General features: G+C 52.0%; 1 protein-coding gene across 1 annotated transcript in view; it reads left to right on the top strand.

Annotated features, from left to right (window-relative positions):
* The window catches only part of LOC101941224 (dedicator of cytokinesis protein 2-like), a 203,507-nt gene that overhangs the window by 29,542 nt on the left and 152,330 nt on the right, over nucleotides 1-21,635 (top strand). Inside the window, exons 11-14 of the mRNA XM_065598509.1 lie at nucleotides 11,607-11,682; nucleotides 16,963-17,042; nucleotides 18,517-18,642; nucleotides 19,631-19,755. Coding sequence (XP_065454581.1) covers nucleotides 11,607-11,682; nucleotides 16,963-17,042; nucleotides 18,517-18,642; nucleotides 19,631-19,755 — 407 coding nt within the window. The remainder of the gene's footprint in view (nucleotides 1-11,606; nucleotides 11,683-16,962; nucleotides 17,043-18,516; nucleotides 18,643-19,630; nucleotides 19,756-21,635) is intronic.

Genomic DNA, 21,635 nt, shown 5'->3' with positions numbered 1-21,635 from the left:
GGCAGCAAATTGGGCTCTGAGCTGCGTGCATCCCTGGGCAGCGAGTCTATGCTACTGTGTGTTATACTGGCTCCTACGCGTTTATGTTCTGTAGAGCCTCTAGCTGAAGATGCTGAAATCCATGTGCCCCCAAGTTGGGGGAGGGGAAGCCCCCAGAAATGGATTGGAACTGGAAATTCAGCTCCATGCAGCTTGTCAGCCCAGCTCAGAGATCATTCAGTGGAGATCCGCGGGTCCTCAACAGCATCCATCTCTTCATACCTATCAGCTGAGACAGTCGTCTATAGGGAGTGCGTTGGGCAGGAGGTAGCATGCGGGGGCTGTCACTGTACCCAGGTACTATTGCAAGCCACAGGTTGGCTGCTGAGAAAAAAATTAGGATTTGCTGTTCAGAAAATGACAGGTTTCAGAGTAGCAGCTGTGCTAGTCTGTATCCGCAAAAAAGAACAGGAGTCCTTGTGGCACCTTAGAGACTAACAAATTTATTTGAGGCTCAAATAAATTTGTTAGTCTCTAAGGTGCCACAAGGACTCCTGTTCTTTTTGTTCAGAAAATGTGGCTTTAAAGATTCAAAACCACTTGTAACACCGACAGACCCTGGTCGTTGGCAGGCGGGATTGAACCTGGGACCTCTGGAGCTTAGTGCATGAGCCTCGACTGCATGAGCTAAAAGCCATGTGCCTATTGGCTAAGGCTGTAGAGCAGACTCATTAATGTCTCTCTCAGTGCCACTAAATGGGATAGAGCACCACACCCAGTTGGTGTGTGGGTTACATATAAAATAAATAATATGCAAAGCTCCCTGATTTTGAACCCCTGTGGTCAGAGCAGTGAGAGCTGCTTCCTGCTAGAGAGTGACATGCATGGAAGAAGGAATGCCATGGAGGAGGGTTTGAAGGGGAGAGGGCACCAGGTGGATGTGGATTGAGAAGGCAATTTGAACATGAGGGCCCCAAGCTGAGAGAGGAAGATGAGCCTGGGGGAAATGGGTGCAGAGTTGGAGTGGGAGAGTTTTCTTCAACCCACCCCAAGGGCCTCTGGCTGCTCCTGGCCCTACATGGCTGTGGGACTAGGAAAGAAAGATTCCTGGCTCTGAGGGTCCAAACATCTCACTCCTTCTCAGCTGGCCAGGAGCCCACCCTCTGGTAGGGGATGGATGATAAGACCAGCTGCTGCTTTGTTTGCTTCTCGCTGGGGCCAGATTTCCAGCCAGCAGTGGGGGCTGTTCTCCCCTTCCCTACCGGCCTCCCTCCCCGTGGGAATTGGTGTGAGCTTGGAGGCCCCTTTATTCCCCTGTCTCTGGCTGCAGAGATGTGGGAGCAGGGAGATTGCAGGAGAAGGAGGTTAAACGAGCCGGTCCCCACAGATATCCCTCCTCCCAGCACTTCCCCCGTGTCGCTCCCCACAGATATTCCTCTGCCCAGCGCTATCCCCTGTGTTGCTCTGCTCCCACAGATATCCCTCCTCCCAGCACTATCCCCCGTGTCGCTCCCCACAGATATTCCTCTGCTCAGCGCTATCCCCTGTGTCGCTCCGCTCCCACAGATATCCCTCCTCCCAGCACTATCCCCCGTGTCGCTCCCCACAGATATTCCTCTGCCCAGCGCTATCCCCTGTGTCGCTCCGCTCCCACAGATATCCCTCCTCCCAGCACTATCCCCCGTGTCGCTCCCCACAGATATTCCTCTGCCCAGCGCTATCCCCTGTGTTGCTCCCCATAGATATCCCTCTGCCCAGTGCTATCCGCCATGTCGCTCCCCACAGATATCCCTCTGCCCAGTACTATCCCCTGTGTTGCTCTCCACAGATATCCCTCCGCCCAGCGCTATCCCCCATGTCGCTCCCCATAGAGATCCCTCCGCCCAGCGCTATCCCCTGTGTCGCTCCCCATAGAGATCCCTTTGCCCCTCCAATCACTCCCAGCAGGGAAAGGCCAGGCCTGTTCTCATGTCTGCAGGGCGGACGGGGAGGCACAAATGCCCTCTCCCCACACCCCTGCACAGACCTGTGGGAGCCACACAAGAGGAGAGCACTGGCCAGTTCTGGGAACCCCGCAGAGGGATTGCGGAGCCCGAGGAATTGGCCGTGTCTCCCACCCCCAAGCATTTAAATGTACATGTCAGACCCCCACAGTATCCTGAGAGTGGCTGAAAAAAATCAAGAGATCTTAAAATTGCAAGTCCTGGGTCTGTGCATTTTCCTCTGAGCTGTGAGCTGTTTGGGGCACTCGCATCTCCTCCTCAAGCTTTCCTCACAAGCTGAGAAGTGGCTCTGATGGCTGGGATCCCCCAACGCATATCTGTGAGGCAGGGGCTCCACAGTGCACACCATGTATCTAGAGAGTTGGCAACACTGATTCATCTGTGGGGACCAGCTGAGGGGATAGCGCTGGGCGGAGGGATATCTGTGGGGAGTGGCTGAGGGGATAGCGCTGGGTGGAGGAGGGATATCTGTGGGGACCAGCTGAGGGGATAACGCTGGGCGGAGGAGGGATATCTGTGGGGAGTGGCTGAGGGGATAGCGCTGGGCGGAGGAGGGATATCTGTGGGGAGTGGCTGAGGGGATAGCGCTGGGCGGAGGGATATCTGTGGGGAGTGGCTGAGGGGATAGCGCTGGGCGGCGGAGGGATATCTGTGGGGAGTGGCTGAGGGGATAGCGCTGGGCGGAGGAGGGATATCTGTGGGGAGTGGCTGAGGGGATAGCGCTGGGCGGAGGGATATCTGTGGGGAGTGGCTGAGGGGATAGCGCTGGGCGGCGGAGGGATATCTGCGGGGAGTGGCTGAGGGGATAGCGCTGGGCGGAGGAGGGATATCTGTGGGGAGTGGCTGAGGGGATAGCGCTGGGCGGAGGGATATCTGCGGGGAGTGGCTAAGGGGATAGCACTGGGCGGAGGAGGGATATCTGTGGGGAGTGGCTGAGGGGATAGCGCTGGGCGGAGGGATATCTGTGGGGAGTGGCTGAGGGGATAGCGCTGGGCGGAGGGATATCTGCGGGGAGTGGCTGAGGGGATAGCGCTGGGCGGAGGAGGGATATCTGTGGGGAGTGGCTGAGGGGATAGCGCTGGGTGGAGGGATATCTGTGGGGAGTGGCTGAGGGGATAGCGCTGGGCGGAGGGATATCTGCGGGGAGTGGCTGAGGGGATAGCGCTGGGTGTAGGAGGGATATCTGTGGGGAGTGGCTAAGGAGATAGCGCTGGGTGGAGGAGGGATATCTGTGGGGAGTGGCTGAGGGGATAGTGCTGGGTGAAGGAGGGATATCTGCGGGGAGTGGCTGAGGGGATAGCGCTGGGTGGAGGAGGGATATCTGTGGGGAGTGGCTGAGGGGATAGCGATGGGCGGCGGAGGGATATCTGTGGGGAGTGGCTGAGGGGATAGCGCTGGGCGGAGGGATATCTGCGGTGAGTGGCTGAGGGGATAGCGCTGGGCGGAGGAGGGATATCTGTGGGGAGTGGCTGAGGGGATAGTGCTGGGCGGAGGAGGGATATCTGCGGGGAGTGGCTGAGGGGATAGCACTGGGCGGAGGAGGGATATCTGTGGGGACCAGCTGAGGGGATAGCGCTGGGCGGAGGGATATCTGCGGGGAGTGGCTGAGGGGATAGCACTGGGTGGAGGAGGGATATCTGTGGGGACCAGCTGAGGGGATAGCGCTGGGCGGAGGGATATCTGTGGGGAGTGGCTGAGGGGATAGCGCTGGGCGGAGGGATATCTGCGGGGAGTGGCTGAGGGGATAGCGCTGGGTGGAGGAGGGATATCTGTGGGGAGTGGCTGAGGGGATAGCGCTGGGTGGAGGAGGGATATCTATGGGGAGTGGCTGAGGGGATAGTGCTGGGTGGAGGAGGGATATCTGTGGGAGTGGCTGAGGGGATAGTGCTGGGTGGAGGAGGGATATCTGTGGGGAGTGGCTGAGGGGATAGCGATGGGCGGCGGAGGGATATCTGTGGCGAGTGGCTGAGGGGATAGCGTTGGGCGGAGGGATATCTGTGGGGAGTGGCTGAGGGGATAGCGCTGGGCGGAGGGATATCTGCAGGGAGTGGCTGAGGGGATAGCGCTGGGCGGAGGAGGGATATCTGTGGGGAGTGGCTGAGGGGATAGCTCTGGGTGGAGGAGGGATATCTGTGGGGAGTGGCTGAGGGGATAGCGATGGGTGGCGGAGGGATATCTGTGGGGAGTGGCTGAGGGGATAGCGCTGGGCGGAGGGATATCTGTGGGGAGTGGCTGAGGGGATTGCGCTGGGCGGAGGAGGGATATCTGTGGGGAGTGGCTGAGGGGATAGCGCTGGGCGGAGGAGGGATATCTGTGGGGAGTGGCTGAGGGGATAGCGCTGGGCGGAGGAGGGATATCTGTGGGGAGTGGCTGAGGGGATAGCGCTGGGCGGAGGGATATCTGTGGGGAGTGGCTGAGGGGATAGCGCTGGGCGGAGGGATATCTGCGGGGAGTGGCTGAGGGGATAGCGCTGGGCGGAGGAGGGATATCTGTGGGGAGTGGCTGAGGGGATAGCGCTGGGTGGAGGGATATCTGCGGGGAGTGGCTGAGGGGATAGTGCTGGGCGGCGGAGGGATATCTGTGGGGAGTGGCTGAGGGGATAGCGATGGGCGGAGGGATATCTGCGGGGAGTGGCTGAGGGGATAGCGCTGGGTGGAGGAGGGATATCTGTGGGGAGTGGCTGAGGGGATAGCGCTGGGTGGAGGAGGGATATCTATGGGGAGTGGCTGAGGGGATAGTGCTGGGTGGAGGAGGGATATCTGTGGGGAGTGGCTGAGGGGATAGTGCTGGGTGGAGGAGGGATATCTGTGGGGAGTGGCTGAGGGGATAGCGATGGGCGGCGGAGGGATATCTGTGGCGAGTGGCTGAGGGGATAGCGTTGGGCGGAGGGATATCTGTGGGGAGTGGCTGAGGGGATAGCGCTGGGCGGAGGGATATCTGCAGGGAGTGGCTGAGGGGATAGCGCTGGGCGGAGGAGGGATATCTGTGGGGAGTGGCTGAGGGGATAGCTCTGGGTGGAGGAGGGATATCTGTGGGGAGTGGCTGAGGGGATAGCGATGGGCGGCGGAGGGATATCTGTGGGGAGTGGCTGAGGGGATAGCGCTGGGCGGAGGGATATCTGTGGGGACTGGCTGAGGGGATTGCGCTGGGCGGAGGAGGGATATCTGTGGGGAGTGGCTGAGGGGATAGCGCTGGGCGGAGGAGGGATATCTGTGGGGAGTGGCTGAGGGGATAGCGCTGGGCGGAGGAGGGATATCTGTGGGGAGTGGCTGAGGGGATAGCGCTGGGCGGAGGGATATCTGTGGGGAGTGGCTGAGGGGATAGCGCTGGGCGGAGGGATATCTGCGGGGAGTGGCTGAGGGGATAGCGCTGGGCGGAGGAGGGATATCTGTGGGGAGTGGCTGAGGGGATAGCGCTGGGTGGAGGGATATCTGCGGGGAGTGGCTGAGGGGATAGTGCTGGGCGGCGGAGGGATATCTGTGGGGAGTGGCTGAGGGGATATCTGTGGGGAGTGGCTGAGGGGATATCTGTGGGGAGTGGCTGAGGGGATAGCGCTGGGCAGAGGGATATCTGCGGGGAGTGGCTAAGGGGATAGCACTGGGCGGAGGAGGGATATCTGTGGGGAGTGGCTGAGGGGATAGCGCTGGGCGGAGGAGGGCTATCTGTGGGGAGTGGCTGAGGGGATAGCGCTGGGCGGAGGGATATCTGTGGGGAGTGGCTGAGGGGATAGCGCTGGGTGGAGGAGGGATATCTGCGGGGAGTGGCTGAGGGGATAGCGCTGGGCCGATGGATATCTGTGGGGAGTGGCAGAGGGGATAGTGCTGCTGGGTGGACGGATATCTGGGGGGACCGGCTGCGAGGGTAGCGCTGGGCGGAGGGATATCTGTGGGGAGTGGCTGAGGGGATAGTGCTGGTGGGAGGAGAGATATCTGTGGGGACCCACTGCGGTGGTAGTGCTTGGCGGAGGAGGAGGGATATCTGCCGGGAGTGGCTGAGGGGATAGTGCTGGGTGGAGGGATATCTGCCGGGAGTGGCTGAGGGGATAGCGCTGGGCGGATGGATATCTGTGGGGAGTGGCAGAGGGGATAGTGCTGCTGGGTGGACGGATATCTGGGGGGACCGGCTGCGAGGGTAGCGCTGGGCGGAGGGATATCTGTGGGGAGTGGCTGAGGGGATAGTGCTGGGGGGAGGAGAGATATCTGTGAGGACCCACTGCGGTGGTAGTGCTTGGCGGAGGAGGAGGGATATCTGCCGGGAGTGGCTGAGGGGATAGTGCTGGGTGGAGGGATATCTGCCGGGAGTGGCTGAGGGGATAGTGCTGCTGGGTGGAGGGATAACTGCGGGGAGTGGCTGAGGGGTTAGCGCTGGATGGAGGGATATCTTTGGGGAGTGGCTATGGGAATAGTGCTGGGGGTGGAGTAGCATTGTCAACTCTCAGGATTATATCACAACTAGCAATTCTGGGTTTTTTTCCTTATCTGTTCCATGCAAACAATGACAGGCGTAGGGTGACCAGATGTCCCAATTTTATAGGGACAGTCCCAATTTTTGGGTCTTTTTCTTAGATAGGCTCCTATTACTCCCCACCTCCGTCCCAGTTTTTCACATTTGCTGTCTGGTCACCCTACAAAGGCGTCTACTCACAAATTTTCCCAGAGTTAAAAATGGCCACCACTTCCCAATGCTGCCTATGGGCTTGAAGCCAGCAAGGTGCCTCCATTTCCCTATAGTCTCTGCTGGGGGAAGTGAGACTGCCTTGATAAAACTGGCTGCCACCTCCCACTCTTTGCAATGAGACTGAAGCCTTGCCCACAGGTATGATGGCTGACACTCAGTGGGCTAGACAGGACACAGGGACTGTGAGGAGCAGCAGAGAACCTGTGAAAGGTGGGGAGAATGAGGAGAGCAGAGCCTTGGGGGGAGCAGGAGGCTGATGTAGGGGCTGCAGGGGAATGGGGGCAGGGAGATATAGGGGCAGGAGGCAGGCTGAGAAGGTGCAGAAGATAGTGGTGGGAGATGAAGGGATTGGATGACAGCTCCCCTGCCTGGATGTGAGCAAGTCCTTTTCAGGGCAGGGCATATGGCCAGAGCCTGAGGAGTGAAGTCACAGACCTGCCCTGCCACTGAACCTTGCCGTCACGGATGGCCCTATAATGGAGAGAGGGTCCTGGGGCAGCAGGATGCGGAGGAATTGGGAGTTGCGGAGGTGGTGCTGCTGGGTCCCAGGTAGAAAAGTCCTGGAGCAGCAGGAGGCAAAGAAGTGTTGCTCCCAGGTCAATACAGTCATAGAAAATGGATGGCAGTTCCCCTATCTTAGGGGTGAGGAGAGGGTAAGTGGACTTTCCATCTGAGCAGCCAGGGAGAGGCATGCATTTTTATGTGCATTATAAGTTGAATTTTGAACTGAAATTATTACACATACATTGGTAGAAGAATAGAAGGGAGTTAAAAAGTCAAAAGATGGACTAAGAAACAATTTGATTTAAAAAAAATCATGATTTTTGGAGCCAATTTCATGATTTTTGAGGGTCTGACTCATGATTTTTGGTCTCTTGAGATTGGCAATACTGGTGGAGGGATAACATTGGTGTGTCGCTGGAGAAATAGCATCAGCGAAGGGGTTATCTGTGGTGAATGGCTGAGGGGATAGCGCTGGGGGCAGAGGGATAGCTATGTCTAGTTGTCAATGGCATAATATTGTGTATTGAGGATTGGTTGTGTTGGAACTGCAAGCTATCACTTTTGGGGGGTGGGGCGAGAAGGAGTTCCTGTGCACTATCTGGGCCTAGCAAGCAGCAGTCAATTTGCAGCCAGCCAGCCTAGAGCAAGCTGGGGTGAGTTGTGCCTCTGTTTTGGGGAGCAGCCTGCTTTGTCTCTCTTTGTTTTTGGATTCTTGCATGTTATCATTTTGAATTCTAAGAAATAAAACAGTGTGACAGACCCAGACCAGTGGGGTACAGGAATCTAGTAGAAGGCACATATACTGGCCAATTTTCTGTTCCCTGAGTGACCAGAGCAGGGGCTGCCCTAGAGCAATCAGGAACCTGCTAGAACCAATTAAGACAGGCAAGCTAATTAAGACACCTGGAGCCAATTAAGAACTTTCTAGAATCAATTATGGCAGGCAGGCTAATCAGGACACCTGGTTTAAAAAGGAGCTCCCATCAATTTGTAGGGGTGTGTGCAAGGAGTTAGAAGGTGTGCTGCTGGAGGAGTGAAGAGTTCAAGTGTGATCAGGCTTCAGGAGGAAGATCCTGCAGTGAGGTTGAAGAAGGTGCTGGGGGAGGCCCTGGGGAAGTAGCCCAGGGAGTTGTAGCTGTCATACAGCTGATATAGGGAACATTGTAGACAGCTGCTATCCACAGGGCCCTGGGCTGGAACCCGGTGTAGAGGGTGGGCCTGGGTTCCCCCCCATCCCCCCCCCACTCCTGATCAGACACAGGAGGAGTTGACCTGGTCTGTGAGAAACACCAGAAGGGAAGGTCTAAATTGGAAAGGGATCTGGCCTGGCCCCGACCCACTAGGTGGGACACAGAGACTGTGGGGATTGTTCTCCGTTTCCCCCATGCTGGCCAGTGATGAGGTTAGCTGAGTGGATGGCAGGTTTGAGCCACTAGCAAAAGTGGCCAAACTGAGGGCTGCCGTATATCTCTGAGGCAAGCAAATACGCCTATAAGCGCAGGACCCACCAAGGCAGAGGAGGAACTTTGTCACACAGTGTAACTATAATCTTCCAGCAAGCGAATTTCATTTATCTATCTAACTTCTCTGTTGTTGATAAATTGAATAGTAAATTGCTTGACCTCACTTTGGTTCATTATGAATTATACTTGAGACCAAATAACCAATGTCAATCAGGTTTATTAATATGGTACAGGAAAATGGTTTTGTATATAACCTGTCTCTGAATAGCAGTCCTTTGCAGCAATGTTATATTCACCTTATGCAGCAGGTGCGCTCCCCAAGTTACACATTTCAGCTGGTATTTTATTTTTTATGTATATGTGTATATGTATGTGTATATGTGTGTGTTTCACAAGTTACACATTTCTTTACACTTCATTAAAATCCAGCTAATCAGTTTGTTCCAGTTCCCTAACTAGCTGTTCTGTTTCTTCCTTATCTTTATTGTTGATCGGGGTGGGCAAACTTTTGGGCCTGGGGGCCACATTGGGGTTCTGAAACTAGATAGAGGGCCGAGTAGGGAAGCCTCCCCAAACAGCCTGGCCCCTGCACCCTCTCACTTTCTGCCCCCGACTGTCCCCCTCAGAATCCCCATCGCATCCAACCCCCGCTGCTCTTTGTCCCCTGACTGCCCCCTCCTGGAACCCCCTGCCCCTAACTGCCCCCATGAGGCCTTGGCTACACTTACCCGCTAGTTCGACGGCTGGAAATCGAACTTCTGGGTTCGACTTATCGCGTCTAGTCTGGACGCGATAAGTCGAACCCGGAAGTGCTCGCCGTCGACTGCGGTACTCCAGCTCGGCGAGAGGAGTACCGCGGAGGCGACGGGGGAGCCTGCTTGCCGAGTGTGGACCAAGGTAAGTTCGAACTAATTCGAACTAAGGTACTTCGAACTTCAGCTACGTTATTCACGTAGCTGAAGTTGCGTACCTTAGTTCGAATTAGGGGGGTAGTGTAGACCAAGCCTAAGACTCCATCCCCTATCCAACCTTCCCTGTCCCCTGACACCCCCCCCTTCCGGAAGAGACTTGTATACTCTTCAGGGATTAATACACCTCACCAGCCATTTGCAGTGACACTCACACAGCGTTGTCAAAACAGTCAGGTTTATTTGTCACCTGGCACACAGCATCAGAAGTCCTTAGATGGGCATAGAGAAATGAAGGTTAAAGCATAGACCATAGCCTAGACCATTCTGGTTAGATAAGAGCCCCCAGCCAAGCCCCCAATCCATGTTCTGTTGGGTCAGTGATTGCTTGGTGTCAGTGTCCTGGGGACCGGATTTGCCATTGTCTTATCAGATTCTCCAGTGAGATGGGATCAGCCTTGGCCAGTCCTTTAATGACTCATTCAGTTCAAACAGCTAGGTGACATTCATACCTATGTCTCTTAGCTTTCCCTGAGAGCAAACATTCCTTTTTCCCCCCTACGCTGGGTAGCCATGTGAAATATAGGGGAAACTGAGGTACACATAGGCATCATAAAAATATTACGGAAATACCCACTGTGGGAAAATGGGAAAGTTGGACAGCAGGGCCGGTGCCGCCCCAAGCGTGCGCGCACACACCAAAAAAAAAAAAAAAAGCTGCGATTGGGGGCAGCTCTACCGCCGCTTCATTCTACGATGGCAATTCGGCGGCAGGTCCTTCGCTCCGAGAGGGAGTGACAGCCTTGCCGCCGGATGTTCTGCTCCCCTCTTCATTGGCTGCCCCAGGCACCTGCTTGGTACTCTGGTGCCTGGAGCCAGTCCTGTTGGACAGGCAGCTAATGAGGGGGGGCTGGCTTTCCCCTGGCAGGGCTCAAATTCACTAGAGGGCTGGAGCATCTTGCATCATTGTAAGATTGGCTTCAGCCTCAGCTAAAATGCTGTCACTTATGAAAAATTCACTAGTATTGGGAAAACATCGGGGGGTGGAGGGATTCTGTGGGGATAGTGCTGGAGGGCTGAGTGGTATCTGTGGTGACTTGCTGGGGATAGTGTTAGGGGGAACAGGGATACCTGGGGTGAATGGTTGAGGGGATAGCATTTGGGAGCAGGCAGAAGGGGGTGATAGTGAATTACTGGAAGTATTGCTTTTCTGTAAGTGGAAGGCTGTCTGTGGTGAGTCACTGAGGAAAGAGGTATGACTCATCCTGATATAATCAGGCAAAAGGTAGTAGTGTGTCTGCACTGTTGTTAGGTGGATTTTTCAGTTCAGTATAACTAGCTGGATTGAGCTGACTTGATTGAGAACACCTTCTTAAATCTAAACAAGACCTCAGGAAAGTTGCAGTGAAACTGGGCAGTAGTTCTGGTTCCATTATTGAAGTCTTGCAGCTCCTCTTTCAGGGACAGTGAAGGAATTGATTAAAATCGTCCAGCCTGTGTTATGTAGGAGGTCAGTTTGGATGATCAAATGGTCCTGTTTGGCCTTAAAATCTATGATTAATAGGAAAACTGAGAGAAATCAGACACAGAAAAGCCTCCTTCATCCTTTAGGGGCCAGTACAGTCTGGTTGTTTTCTAATGCATGAGACAGTCCTAGTTCTAAATGTTCCCATCATTGCGGCTCCCTGACCTCTCCCTGAGACACAAATCGAAGTGAGGAGCTATCTCCCTGCCAGGAGACTCTTCCTGGGATTCAGCCAAAATTTCCCCTGCTCATTTCTTCCACCACCTCCTCCCTGCACTTCTCAGCCGGACAGCTCCTCCATCCAAGAATGTGGTTTTTTTTTGCAGGTTCTTTTGTGGTTATCATGTTCTCTCACCTATTGGCAATGACAATAGCTTCAAACACAGATTACAGGTGCTCAGTAATGTCTGGCTGTCTCTGGTTGCTCTTTTCCCGTGAAAGCTCAGGATGAGTTGGAGATGGAGGGTGGCCATTGTGCCCTCTGGGTTGGTTCAGGATTGTCCAAAGGACCTTATGACCATAGGCTCCTGTCCCTTGTCTCTTACAGTGATGGACATTACAGATATCATCAAGGGAAAATGTGAGAGTGATGAGGACAAGCAGTACTTCATTCCTGTGCACCTGTGAGTAAAGCAAGCACTTGTGAGCAGAGAGGGAGGGGGGCTGCAAGGGTTGGGGATGAAGGCTGGGGTTAAGACAGATAGGACTTTCCATTCACTTGAGAAGAACTCAGCTGCAAAAAGGGGAGCGTTTCTGAGTCAACTGACTGTCTCCCTCTCTTGGGTGGGAAGGAAACACTGCCCATGGCCAGGAGAAGCTGAGCATAAGAACAAGGGTATACTAAATTGGCTTAAAAGGTGACATTAAAAACTGATCAAAGGAATTATCTTTCTTACTTTTGATTTCAGGATAATTAGATTGTGGAACTTATTGCCACAAATGTCACTGTGGCCAAGAATTTAGCAAGAATCAAATGGGAATTGGACATTTATATGGGTAACAAGAATATCCAGAGTTAATACACAAATTTTATAAGACCTATTAAACCTCGTGCTTCAGGGTTTGAGCAAATCTCTAACCAAAGGGGTTAAGAGGAGATGTAATGTTGGAGGCATATTTTCGCACATCTATTAATTCTTTTGAAACTGCTGGTGCTGGCGGCTGACCGAGATGGGGCTAGATGGATCACGGGCCTGATCCAGTCGAGCTATTCCTGTGTCATTTTTCAAGTGCTTGTGCACATATATTTTCCATCCTATGCCTGTGCACACCCAGTGCACTCAAGACAGAGATTTTTCATAAACAGCATTGTCTGGGGATTCTGGGAACTGTCTGTGCCTTGGGTGTACTCATCCCTCCAACCTAGGCCATAAAGGGCGGGGCTGCCCGACCCCCTCTCAGTTTCTTTTCAACGCCTTGGCCTGTGATGCTCACTGTGAGCTCCACTGTGTGACATAAGCATGCCCAGAAGGCATATTACACCTGTGTCTGACCAGCTTCTCAATACTTAACCCCCCCCCCCCTTCCTTAGGTGTCTGTTCCACTGTCCTACTGTTCTTACAGTTAGGAAGTTTTTCATGAGATTTAATCTAAATCTGCTATGCTGGAGTTTGAACCCATCGCCTCTTGTCCTTCCCTATCTGACAAGAGAGAACAACTTTTCTCCATCTTTTTTATGGAAGCCTTTCAAGTATTTGTAGACTGTTATCATGTCCTCCCTTAATCTCCTCTTTTCCAAACTAAAATATTCAGTTCCTTCAGCCTTTGCTCACGTGACTTCAATTCCATCCCTTTGATTGTTTTTTTTGTTTGATTCTGGATCCTTTCCAGTTTCTCTTCAGCCTTTCTATACAGCAGTGACCAAAATTGGGCACAGTACTCCAGTTGAGGCCTAACCAGCGCTGAGTGGAGCGGTACTATCATCTCCCATGACTTGCATGCTATACCTCTGTTAATGCAAAAAAAGCAAATACAATTTTGGGTTGCAACAGCTTCACATACATTGCGGGTGTCCAGAAGAAAAGGGACGGGGCATTTGAGTTGTCATGAACATACAGCTAAGGGTAGCATAGGTGGAATATAAGCTTGGGGGGGGGTCTTTCATGCAGGTCCCCACATCTGTACCCCAGAGTTCAGAGTGGGGAGGGACCCCTGACATGAGTATAAGAAGGTGGGGTGTATAAATTGCCAGCTGGCAGAAGGAAAGTGTGATGCTTCCGCTAGCCTGGAGTGGAGTGCTTGTGGAGCCTGCAGCTGGTAGCTTTGGGAGAACTTGCCCCAGTTGGCACAGACAAGACTCCCTCATGCCATAAGCAGGTGGTAGTGATTCACCCCAGACACTTTGGTTAACCCTAAAAAGTGTCTCTCACTATTGATAAAGTAGTTTGCATAGTAGTTAGTGTTTAGATAGTGATTTTTTTTTAATGATATTTCTTTTTTTTCTTTGTTTTTGTGAGAGATCTTATTCTGTCCCCTGGGTAGTATTTCAGTACCAAATTGTTGGTTTTTCTCAGCATGTTTGCTAAAAAATCACCAGGGTTTAAACACTGCCCATCATGTCAGGCTGATGTCTTTAAATGGACATAGGTGATATTTAGTTTATTTGGGAGAAGGACACATCCTGCTGAGGTGCGTGCTCTCTCTCTCTCTCTCTCTCTCCTTCACAAGAAGAACCAAGGAAAAATAGAGATTAGGCTCTGAATGTACCCGATGGAGAAAGCCATGCACCCATACTTGGATTGTGGTTGTTTTGGTACCAAACAGCCGTATTATGAATCATCCAGAAGTATCCCGGCAGCCTCTTTATCTCCAGTAGCTGCGCTGATACCAAAGACTTGACCTGAGTGTGGAAGATATCCCCACAAACTACAGAAATAGAAGAGAACACCAGGCACCATCTCCAGGACCATCTTCTAAAGCCCCAAAGGTCATTAAGTAAAAGGGCAACTCAAAGTCCAAGAGGGACGACATCTAACATCCATTCAGTCCACTAACATGCAGCTCCAACACTGGCCAAGAATTTCTTTATTTGACATTAAGCTGCCTACCTCAAAATGCTCCATATTGCCACCTTCTGCTTCGATATTGGTAACTTTGGTACCATCTACACCCACACTGTTCAGCGTCTGTGCTCCACTTGCAGGCCTGGTACTAATGACTCCTTTGACATCGTATCTGGTGCCAACCTTCTTGGTAACACTGTATTGGTACCATCGACACCACAAGCATTGATAGACCACCTCCCTCCCAGACTCCCCAGTTCTCTCCTTGTGTCTGGGTGGATGTCAGTCAGGAGAACCAGTACTCACTTCAGTACCAGAGTTGCACCTGATGAAAACATCTAACACTGTGCCTCCAGCTGATCTAACTGGCACAGCTCCTCGCAGATGACACTAAGCTGGGACGAGAGGTAGATACACTGGAGGGTAGGGATAGAGTCCTGAGGGACCTAGACAAATTGGAGGATTGGGCTAAAAGAAATCTGAGGTTCAACAAGGACAAGTGCAGAATCCTGCACTTAGGACGGAAGAATCCCATTCCTGGCTACAGGCTGGGGATTGACTGTCTAAGCAGCAGTGCAGCAGAAAAGGACCTGGGGATTACAGTGGCTGAGAAGCTGGATAGGAGTCAGCAGTGTGCCCTTCTTGCCAAGAAGGCTAATGGCATACTGGGCTGCATTAGTAGGAGTATTGCCAGCAGACTGAGGGATGTCATTATTCCCCTCTATTCGGCACTGGTGAGGCCACATCTGGAGTATTGTGTCCAGTTTTGTAAGTATTCTCACACTTCTTATCAAACTGTCTGTACTGGACTATCTTGATTATCACTTCAAAAGCTTTTTTGGTCACTTACTTCATTGGCCTCTCAGAGTTGGTAAGACAACTCCCACCTGTTCATGCTCTCTGTGTATGTGTATATATATCTCCTCAATATATGTTCCATTCTATATGCATCCGAAGAAGTGGGCTGTAGCCCGTGAAAGCTTATGCTCTAATAAATTTGTTAGTCTCTAAGGTGCCACAAGTACTCCTGTTCTTTTTGCGGATACAGACTAACATGGCTGCTACTCTGAAACCAAGATAAAGAGTATTTCATATATGATTACATCACTGATAACATTTGCTAGGAGAGTTGGAGAGCTGCAGGCTCTTTTGATGGGTCCCCTGTGTACAGTTTTCTATAAGGACAAAGTTTCCTTGCAACCATGTCCAAAATTTCTGTCCACAGTGGTATCAGAATTCAACCTGAATCAGAATTACACCAACCAATCTTCTTTCCCAAGCCACACATCCATAAGGATGATGGGAGGCTTCAAACCTGGGATGTCTGCAGGGCCCTATCATTTTACATTGACAGGACTAAACTTTTTAGATCCTCTCCCATATGCTGAGATGAAGAGGCGAGCAGATACTGCCCGGAGGATATCTAACTGGATTTCTTTATGCATACGGATTTGTTACAGCTTTGCAAAGCTCATTCCAGAAAGAGGTACTGCTTATTCTACATGAGCCCAAGCCATCTCAGTGGCCTTCCTCAGTAATATCCCTATTATGGCCATTTGAAGAATGGCAACGTGGTCCTCTGGTCACAGGATCACATAGCACTATGCAATTCTGGAAGCATCCAGAGCAGATGCCAATTTTGGAAAGTCTGTTCTTCAATCCATGTTTAAGTAACTTCCACGTTTCCATTACCATTGGACTACTGTTTGGGAACCACCTCAAGTAAAATACAGATGTGCACAAGCAATCGAAGAAGAAACAGTTACTTACTTGCACAGTAACTTGTTCTTTGAGATGTGTTGTACACATATGTATGCCATGATCCACGCTCCATCCCCACTATTTGGAGTCTGTCAGCTGGATTCTGGTATGAAGGAACTGAGAGGGGGCCAGGGCAACTCTGCTCTTCATGCCCACTGTTGGAGGCATGAGAACATGCTGTGTGCATATGCCATCAGAATGGGTGCTGATCAGATATCTCTGGCTGTAGCGGAGTGGTCACTCCGCTCCTGCCTGGAAGGGGTTAAAGCAGCCCGGGAGAGGGCTGTGGCAGAGAAAAGCAGGGCTGATGGGGAAAGCAGCCACAGCTGCAGCCAGTGCAATCAGGGCCCAGCTGGCCCTTATAAGAGGGTAGTGGGCCAGAAGCACAGACAGTCTCTCTCTGCCTTCAGAGAGAGAGAGAGAGGGGCCTGGCTGCTGGGACGCTCAGGGTGCCTAGAGTGAGGCAGGGCTGGGGAAAGGCCAGAGGGGCTGGGGAGCTCCAGGCTGGCAACTCCCCAGGCTGCAGGGCTGCGTCCAAGGCCCCAGAGAGGCACTGGGTTCCAGAGAGAGGCAGCAGGTCCAGACCCAACCTTGCCTACAATGAGTGGCTTTTACACTACAGTCTGCCCCAAGGAGCGGGGGCTTGATGATGACTGGAAGTAGTCCAGACTGAGGCAAGGTGGGGATTAGAGGGTTGGGGGTTCCCCAGAGAGGGGAGACCCAGATGCAGAGTGTGGGGGTATTGCCGGGGGCAGCACCCCAGATAAAAGGGCACTGGGGTCTGGGAGGGACATGGGGCCGGTGGCAAGCGGGACACTGGCCTGCAGAGGGCGCTCCGGAGGCTGGAGAGCTAATTCCCTGAGACGACCAGCAGGAGGCGCTGCTGGGGTGAGTCCCGCATCACTACACTGGCTCAAGTGCACTGGGTGATACAGTGGAAGCTATACGTGCACAACATATCCACAGAATCACACTTACTGTACAAGTAAATAAAGTAACCATTTCTGCACTCACGTGCTCCTGTTCCCAGATCCCTTTCTGCAGAGCGGGGAAGCATGGGAATTCCCCAGAATCCCCCTCCCTAGCTAGACGGAACTGATCTCTCCCCCCGGCCCCCCATGTGCTTTTGTTGTGTTTCAGGGTAGCTGCTGAGAATGATTTCCTTCACACCATGATAAGGAAAGCAGTGGAGGGGAAGGAAATCAACCACAAAGGACAAGGTAAGGGCCTTACTACACCTCCTCCTACAGCTGGGTGGCCTATCTATCTTGGGGTTTCATCCTGCTGCCCATCACCATACTATCTGAACACCTTCCACTTAAATCAGTTGTGACAGCGAAGTGCCTAATGCAATGAATGGAGTCTCTGGCACTTCTCCTTTTACAGAGTTAATTTTTTTTTTAAGAGCTCTTTGAGAAAGATGTTCAGTGGTGTAAGAATAGCAAGGCTGCTCATGGGCCCACAAGGTTATGGGGGCCTAACCAGATATGGCAATGCTCTAGCATTTCACCTGGCACATAGGGTTGCAATGCCACTCACTCAAATTTGATCCCACTACCGCTCCATCAGACAGAGTTGCAGCTGGGCCAAATGACAGAGGGGTGGTTGGGCTAAATTTGGGTGAATGGTGTTGCATCTTGGTGCACAAGGTCACAGCACCACTCACGTTTGCCTCAACCACACCTTTGTCATGATGGAGGAGAGGCTGGGCCAAACCTGGGTGGTGCTGAGACCCCATGTGCCCAGTTGCAATGCCACTCGTCATTCAAATTCAGCCTGTGTTGTGTGAGTGCAGTGCAGGTGATGAAGCAAGGGGAGTCACTGAGCAGATTGGATTGGGAGGAGACATCCTAGCCCAGGATGGGAGTGGGGTGCCAGGGACAGGGTGGGGGAGGAGAGGGGCCAGCAAGAAGTTCATGGAGGCAGTGGGTAAAGGATTGGAGGTGGGGTAAGTGGGGTAGGTTGGGGGCTGTGATGATGTGGGTAAGCAAAATCGTAGATTTCGGAATTGGGAGAGGAGCCTTACCCTATTCCTGCATCCTGGCCCTCTGGGGCTTTTACACCACTGAAGCTTGTCTACTGTACATGACTTTCAGAATTCATACACAAAGGCTTTGCAACATTTCCTAAATGGTCAGACTAATGATGCATCTGATCTCCTCTGGAAGATTGTTCATAGCTGGATCCCTTTGGTGGATAGCCATAATCTACACCAGATAGAACCTGTGTATCATTGTCACATTCAGCTTCAGATTACAGTAAACCAGCCTGGCGGTGACAAATGCATGAGTCACTGTTGCAAAGTCCTTGTCTGGGAGGAAGGGACAAAGTTTCCTAACGAGCTGGAGGAAGAGAAGGCATTTTTGGAAATTGGTGCTACCTGGTCATCCAAGTTTCGAGGTCCTGTTTGGCTCTTCGCTAAACTTCACAACACTATGATAAATGGGAGCTACACGTCTTCGATGGAGACAACATCTCTGAGGCCTGGCTCCTGTAAATGTTTAACACTGTGGAAGCCACTTTCTAACATGGGGCCCCGAATAGCATGTCCTAGGACTGTGAAATGGACCCGTCTGTGCAGAGACGGGGATAGACGTCTACACTGGGGTGTGGGCTGAGCATCTGGTCGAGCTACCCACTGGACTCTATTTGATCAAAGTAAATTCCCATCCCTTTTCTCTCCATCCTTTCCAGGGTTCTGGGTGTCTCTGAAAATGCTGTGGGGAGACCTGAGTCAGGTGCGGAAAGATCATCCTCACTTGGTGGACCGCAGCACAGTTGTGGTCCGCAAGTTAGGCTTCCCAGAGATTATCATGCCAGGTGAGTGAAGAAGGCACCTCAGGCTACAGTTAGTAAGTTTATCCTGATCCATCCTCAGCTACTGTCTCCCAAAGTCCTTGTGGCATCGGTAGGCTAAAACTGGTTTCCCCCCAGGACATAGTTACTTTTTAGCATAACAGTTGTGTGGTTGTACAGACAGATCCCCCAAATCATTGCAATCTGTCACTGCAGTGTCTGGGTGCTATCAGGGATAGTGTGTGTTTGAGAGAGAGTGAGTGGGGGATGCCTTATTCCCCTTTCTACTCAGATGGAGGCTGGGCTCCTCCAAAGCATCCCAACACCTGCTAGACCGAACAGGCAACTGAAGTGGGATCTGCCAAATGGAAGAGAAGCCAGACCAGATCATGACTGGCAGTTACTGCAGTGGAACCAGAATTACTCTTCATGGGCCTGCTGCTGCTAATCCTTTAACATGTGAAAGGCCTTTGTGTTGGACACCCCAGAAGCACTGGGTATCTGGCACCTCAGCTGCACAGTGCAGAGATTATTCTGATTCCTGCCGTTGAAGAATGGCCAAGCAGGTGGAGGGGGGAAATCAGTCTGCCTGCCCTTATAGAAAGACCTACACTAGGAATTTGAGTGGGGCTGGCCTGCCAGCCACTCCTCTATTAATACACTTCACCCATTAGCCAAGTAAGGGGTAGGTGTAAGGGAGGAAATGAAGGGACCATATCAAAATACTAGTAAATGTGTAGTAGTGACCAGTTTTCACTGTTCTCAGTGACTAGGAGTGGGCTGGGCTGGATGGGATTTAGTGGGGCTTCTTGGCTCTAAATTTCAGGAATCTATGAAAATGTAGGTGTATATTGAAGGGTGTGTGTGTGAGGGGGAGGTTGTTTTCATTTTAACCAAAGCATTGGCCCATCCCTGAATAATCCTATGTGCTTTGGGGTGGGAGAGCATTGAGGGCTCCTGGGGCCACTGGTAGCACTTCAGGCCTGACCTCTCTGTGTGTGGCTCTCTCCAGGGGACATCAGGAACGACATTTACCTCACAATAGTGCAAGGCGAGTTTGACAAGGGGAACAAGAAGACGCAGAAGAATGTGGAGGTGACAGTGTGTGTCTGTGATGAGACTGGAAACATGATGCAGGTGAGTGTGCCCCGTGCTGGCCTACTGGCTGTAGTGTAGTGGGAGCATGTGGCAGTGGGTGCAGGGAAAGGGGAAATCCCAAATCTTGTGGGATTAAGTCTGACTGTGTCAGCGCTACTTGACTCCTCACTCCTTTGGAGATGACTCAGGAGGAACCAGGCATCCTTGGGTTAACTCCATGGACTTCAGAGGTGCTCTGTAGAACCAAGCCAATGGGGAAGTGCTGGATCTGGATCTGAACTGCACAGGCCAGGCACATAGACCTGTCTGGGACCTGTTTGAAAGCAGCTTTGCAGTAGTGCTCAGAGGCAATTACCACCTAGGAAGTCTTGGCCATTTCCTTCAGTGCAGCTGGTTGGAGTGTTCTTGGCAGATCGCTCCTTCTGAGGGGACTGAAGCTCTGGAAATGGACCTTCAAAATGAGCTTTGCCTCTAAATCTGAATCCTTCCTGCATTGTCAAACATTGCTTAGAACAAGTACCAGGCTTGCCATCACTGTCTATCTTGGGCTACTCTTTGCATATTCCCTGTGTTAAGTCCCGTGCGTTTTCCCTCTCTAAGTACTGTTTGACAGAGGGATTCTTTTGGTTGGTCCCCTTTATATGTTCCTTCAGTGGCCCATTAACATACCTTCCATGGCAGATACTTTGGTTTCATTCTTAACACATCTCAGATATTTCCAGCTTCATTTCTGAATAACTTTGGCGATAAGGGTTGTTGAACTTTTGGAAAAATCTCAGCATTTGTTTATAAATTCAATCCATCTAATACCTAGTATTTACCGGAGGCATTTGCTTTTGGAGGCATTTAGACATCTATCTATACCTTTAGTGGGTTTCCAGGTTTCACATCCATATGTTAAAGTGGAAATAATATTTGAGTTGAAGATTTGTAGTTTGGTCTTTATATTGTAGATTTTTGATGACTAAATCTTGTTTTAAGCTGGTGAATGCAGCAGCTGCCTTGCTAATTCACCTCTAAAACCAGAACCAAAAAGGCTGTGAGAAGGGAAAGGGGAGAATCACCTTCTTGTAGGGCTTGTCAGAACCATCCAAGGCTCTCCAGCCTGTCCTCAGATGCTCCTTCGATGTATGTTAGAGACTCCAAATGCCAGAGCGGAGGAAGTGAAATGTGGCTTGGGAGCTCCAGGAAAGGCTCATTAAGGAGAAGAGCACAGGGAAGTGCACGGGTAAGGGCAGGAGATTGTGCTCTTGCTCAGGCCAAGCCCTGGAGTTGCTCCTAACAGTACATTGACTCTTGCCCTTACTCATTCTCCAGGCGTTTGCTTTTATTTCTAATTAAACTCTCAGCTGATACATTGGATGTAGGCTTGTTAATACAGAGATGCAATCTCTTCTCCCACCCCAGTCTTTCTCTATCTGTGATAATGATTTTCCCATGTTACAACAAGACTTGAGTCTTGAAAGCTCTCTGGAGGGTCGTGAACCCCTTGCTGCCTTCCTTGGAAGACTGGAGCCAGCTCTGCAGTTATAGAGGGCATTCCAGCCTAGCAGGGCAGCTTCACTGCAGCCCCATTCAGTCTCAGCTGTGGGGCTCTGTCATGGTGTGCATCACTCACTGGTGCCGCCTCCTTGTCATTCTGGGGATTAGCTTGAGGCAGACTTCCCCATTTGCAGTCCGCACCCCATCCCTCCTTTCCTGCAGTCTGCCTGCAGCCTCTCTTGCAAGTGTCAGGAACTGCAGCGTCCTCTTTGGGGCTCGGCCCTCTGGCTGTGTCACTATCCAGGTTCCCCCTTCCGGGGAGGTTTAGCTCCTCAGTAGTCCTGCCACTTCCCCAGTGGCGAATGGGGGGGGGGGACCCAGGCCCCCCCACTACTCCAGATCCCAGCCTAGGGACCCTCTGAACTGCAGTCACTTAC

Source organism: Chrysemys picta, chromosome 5 (assembly GCF_011386835.1).
Source record: "Chrysemys picta bellii isolate R12L10 chromosome 5, ASM1138683v2, whole genome shotgun sequence".
NCBI lineage: Eukaryota > Metazoa > Chordata > Testudines > Emydidae > Chrysemys > Chrysemys picta.
Note: the sequence above shows the minus strand (reverse complement) of the source record. Positions and strands in the feature narration are given on the sequence as shown.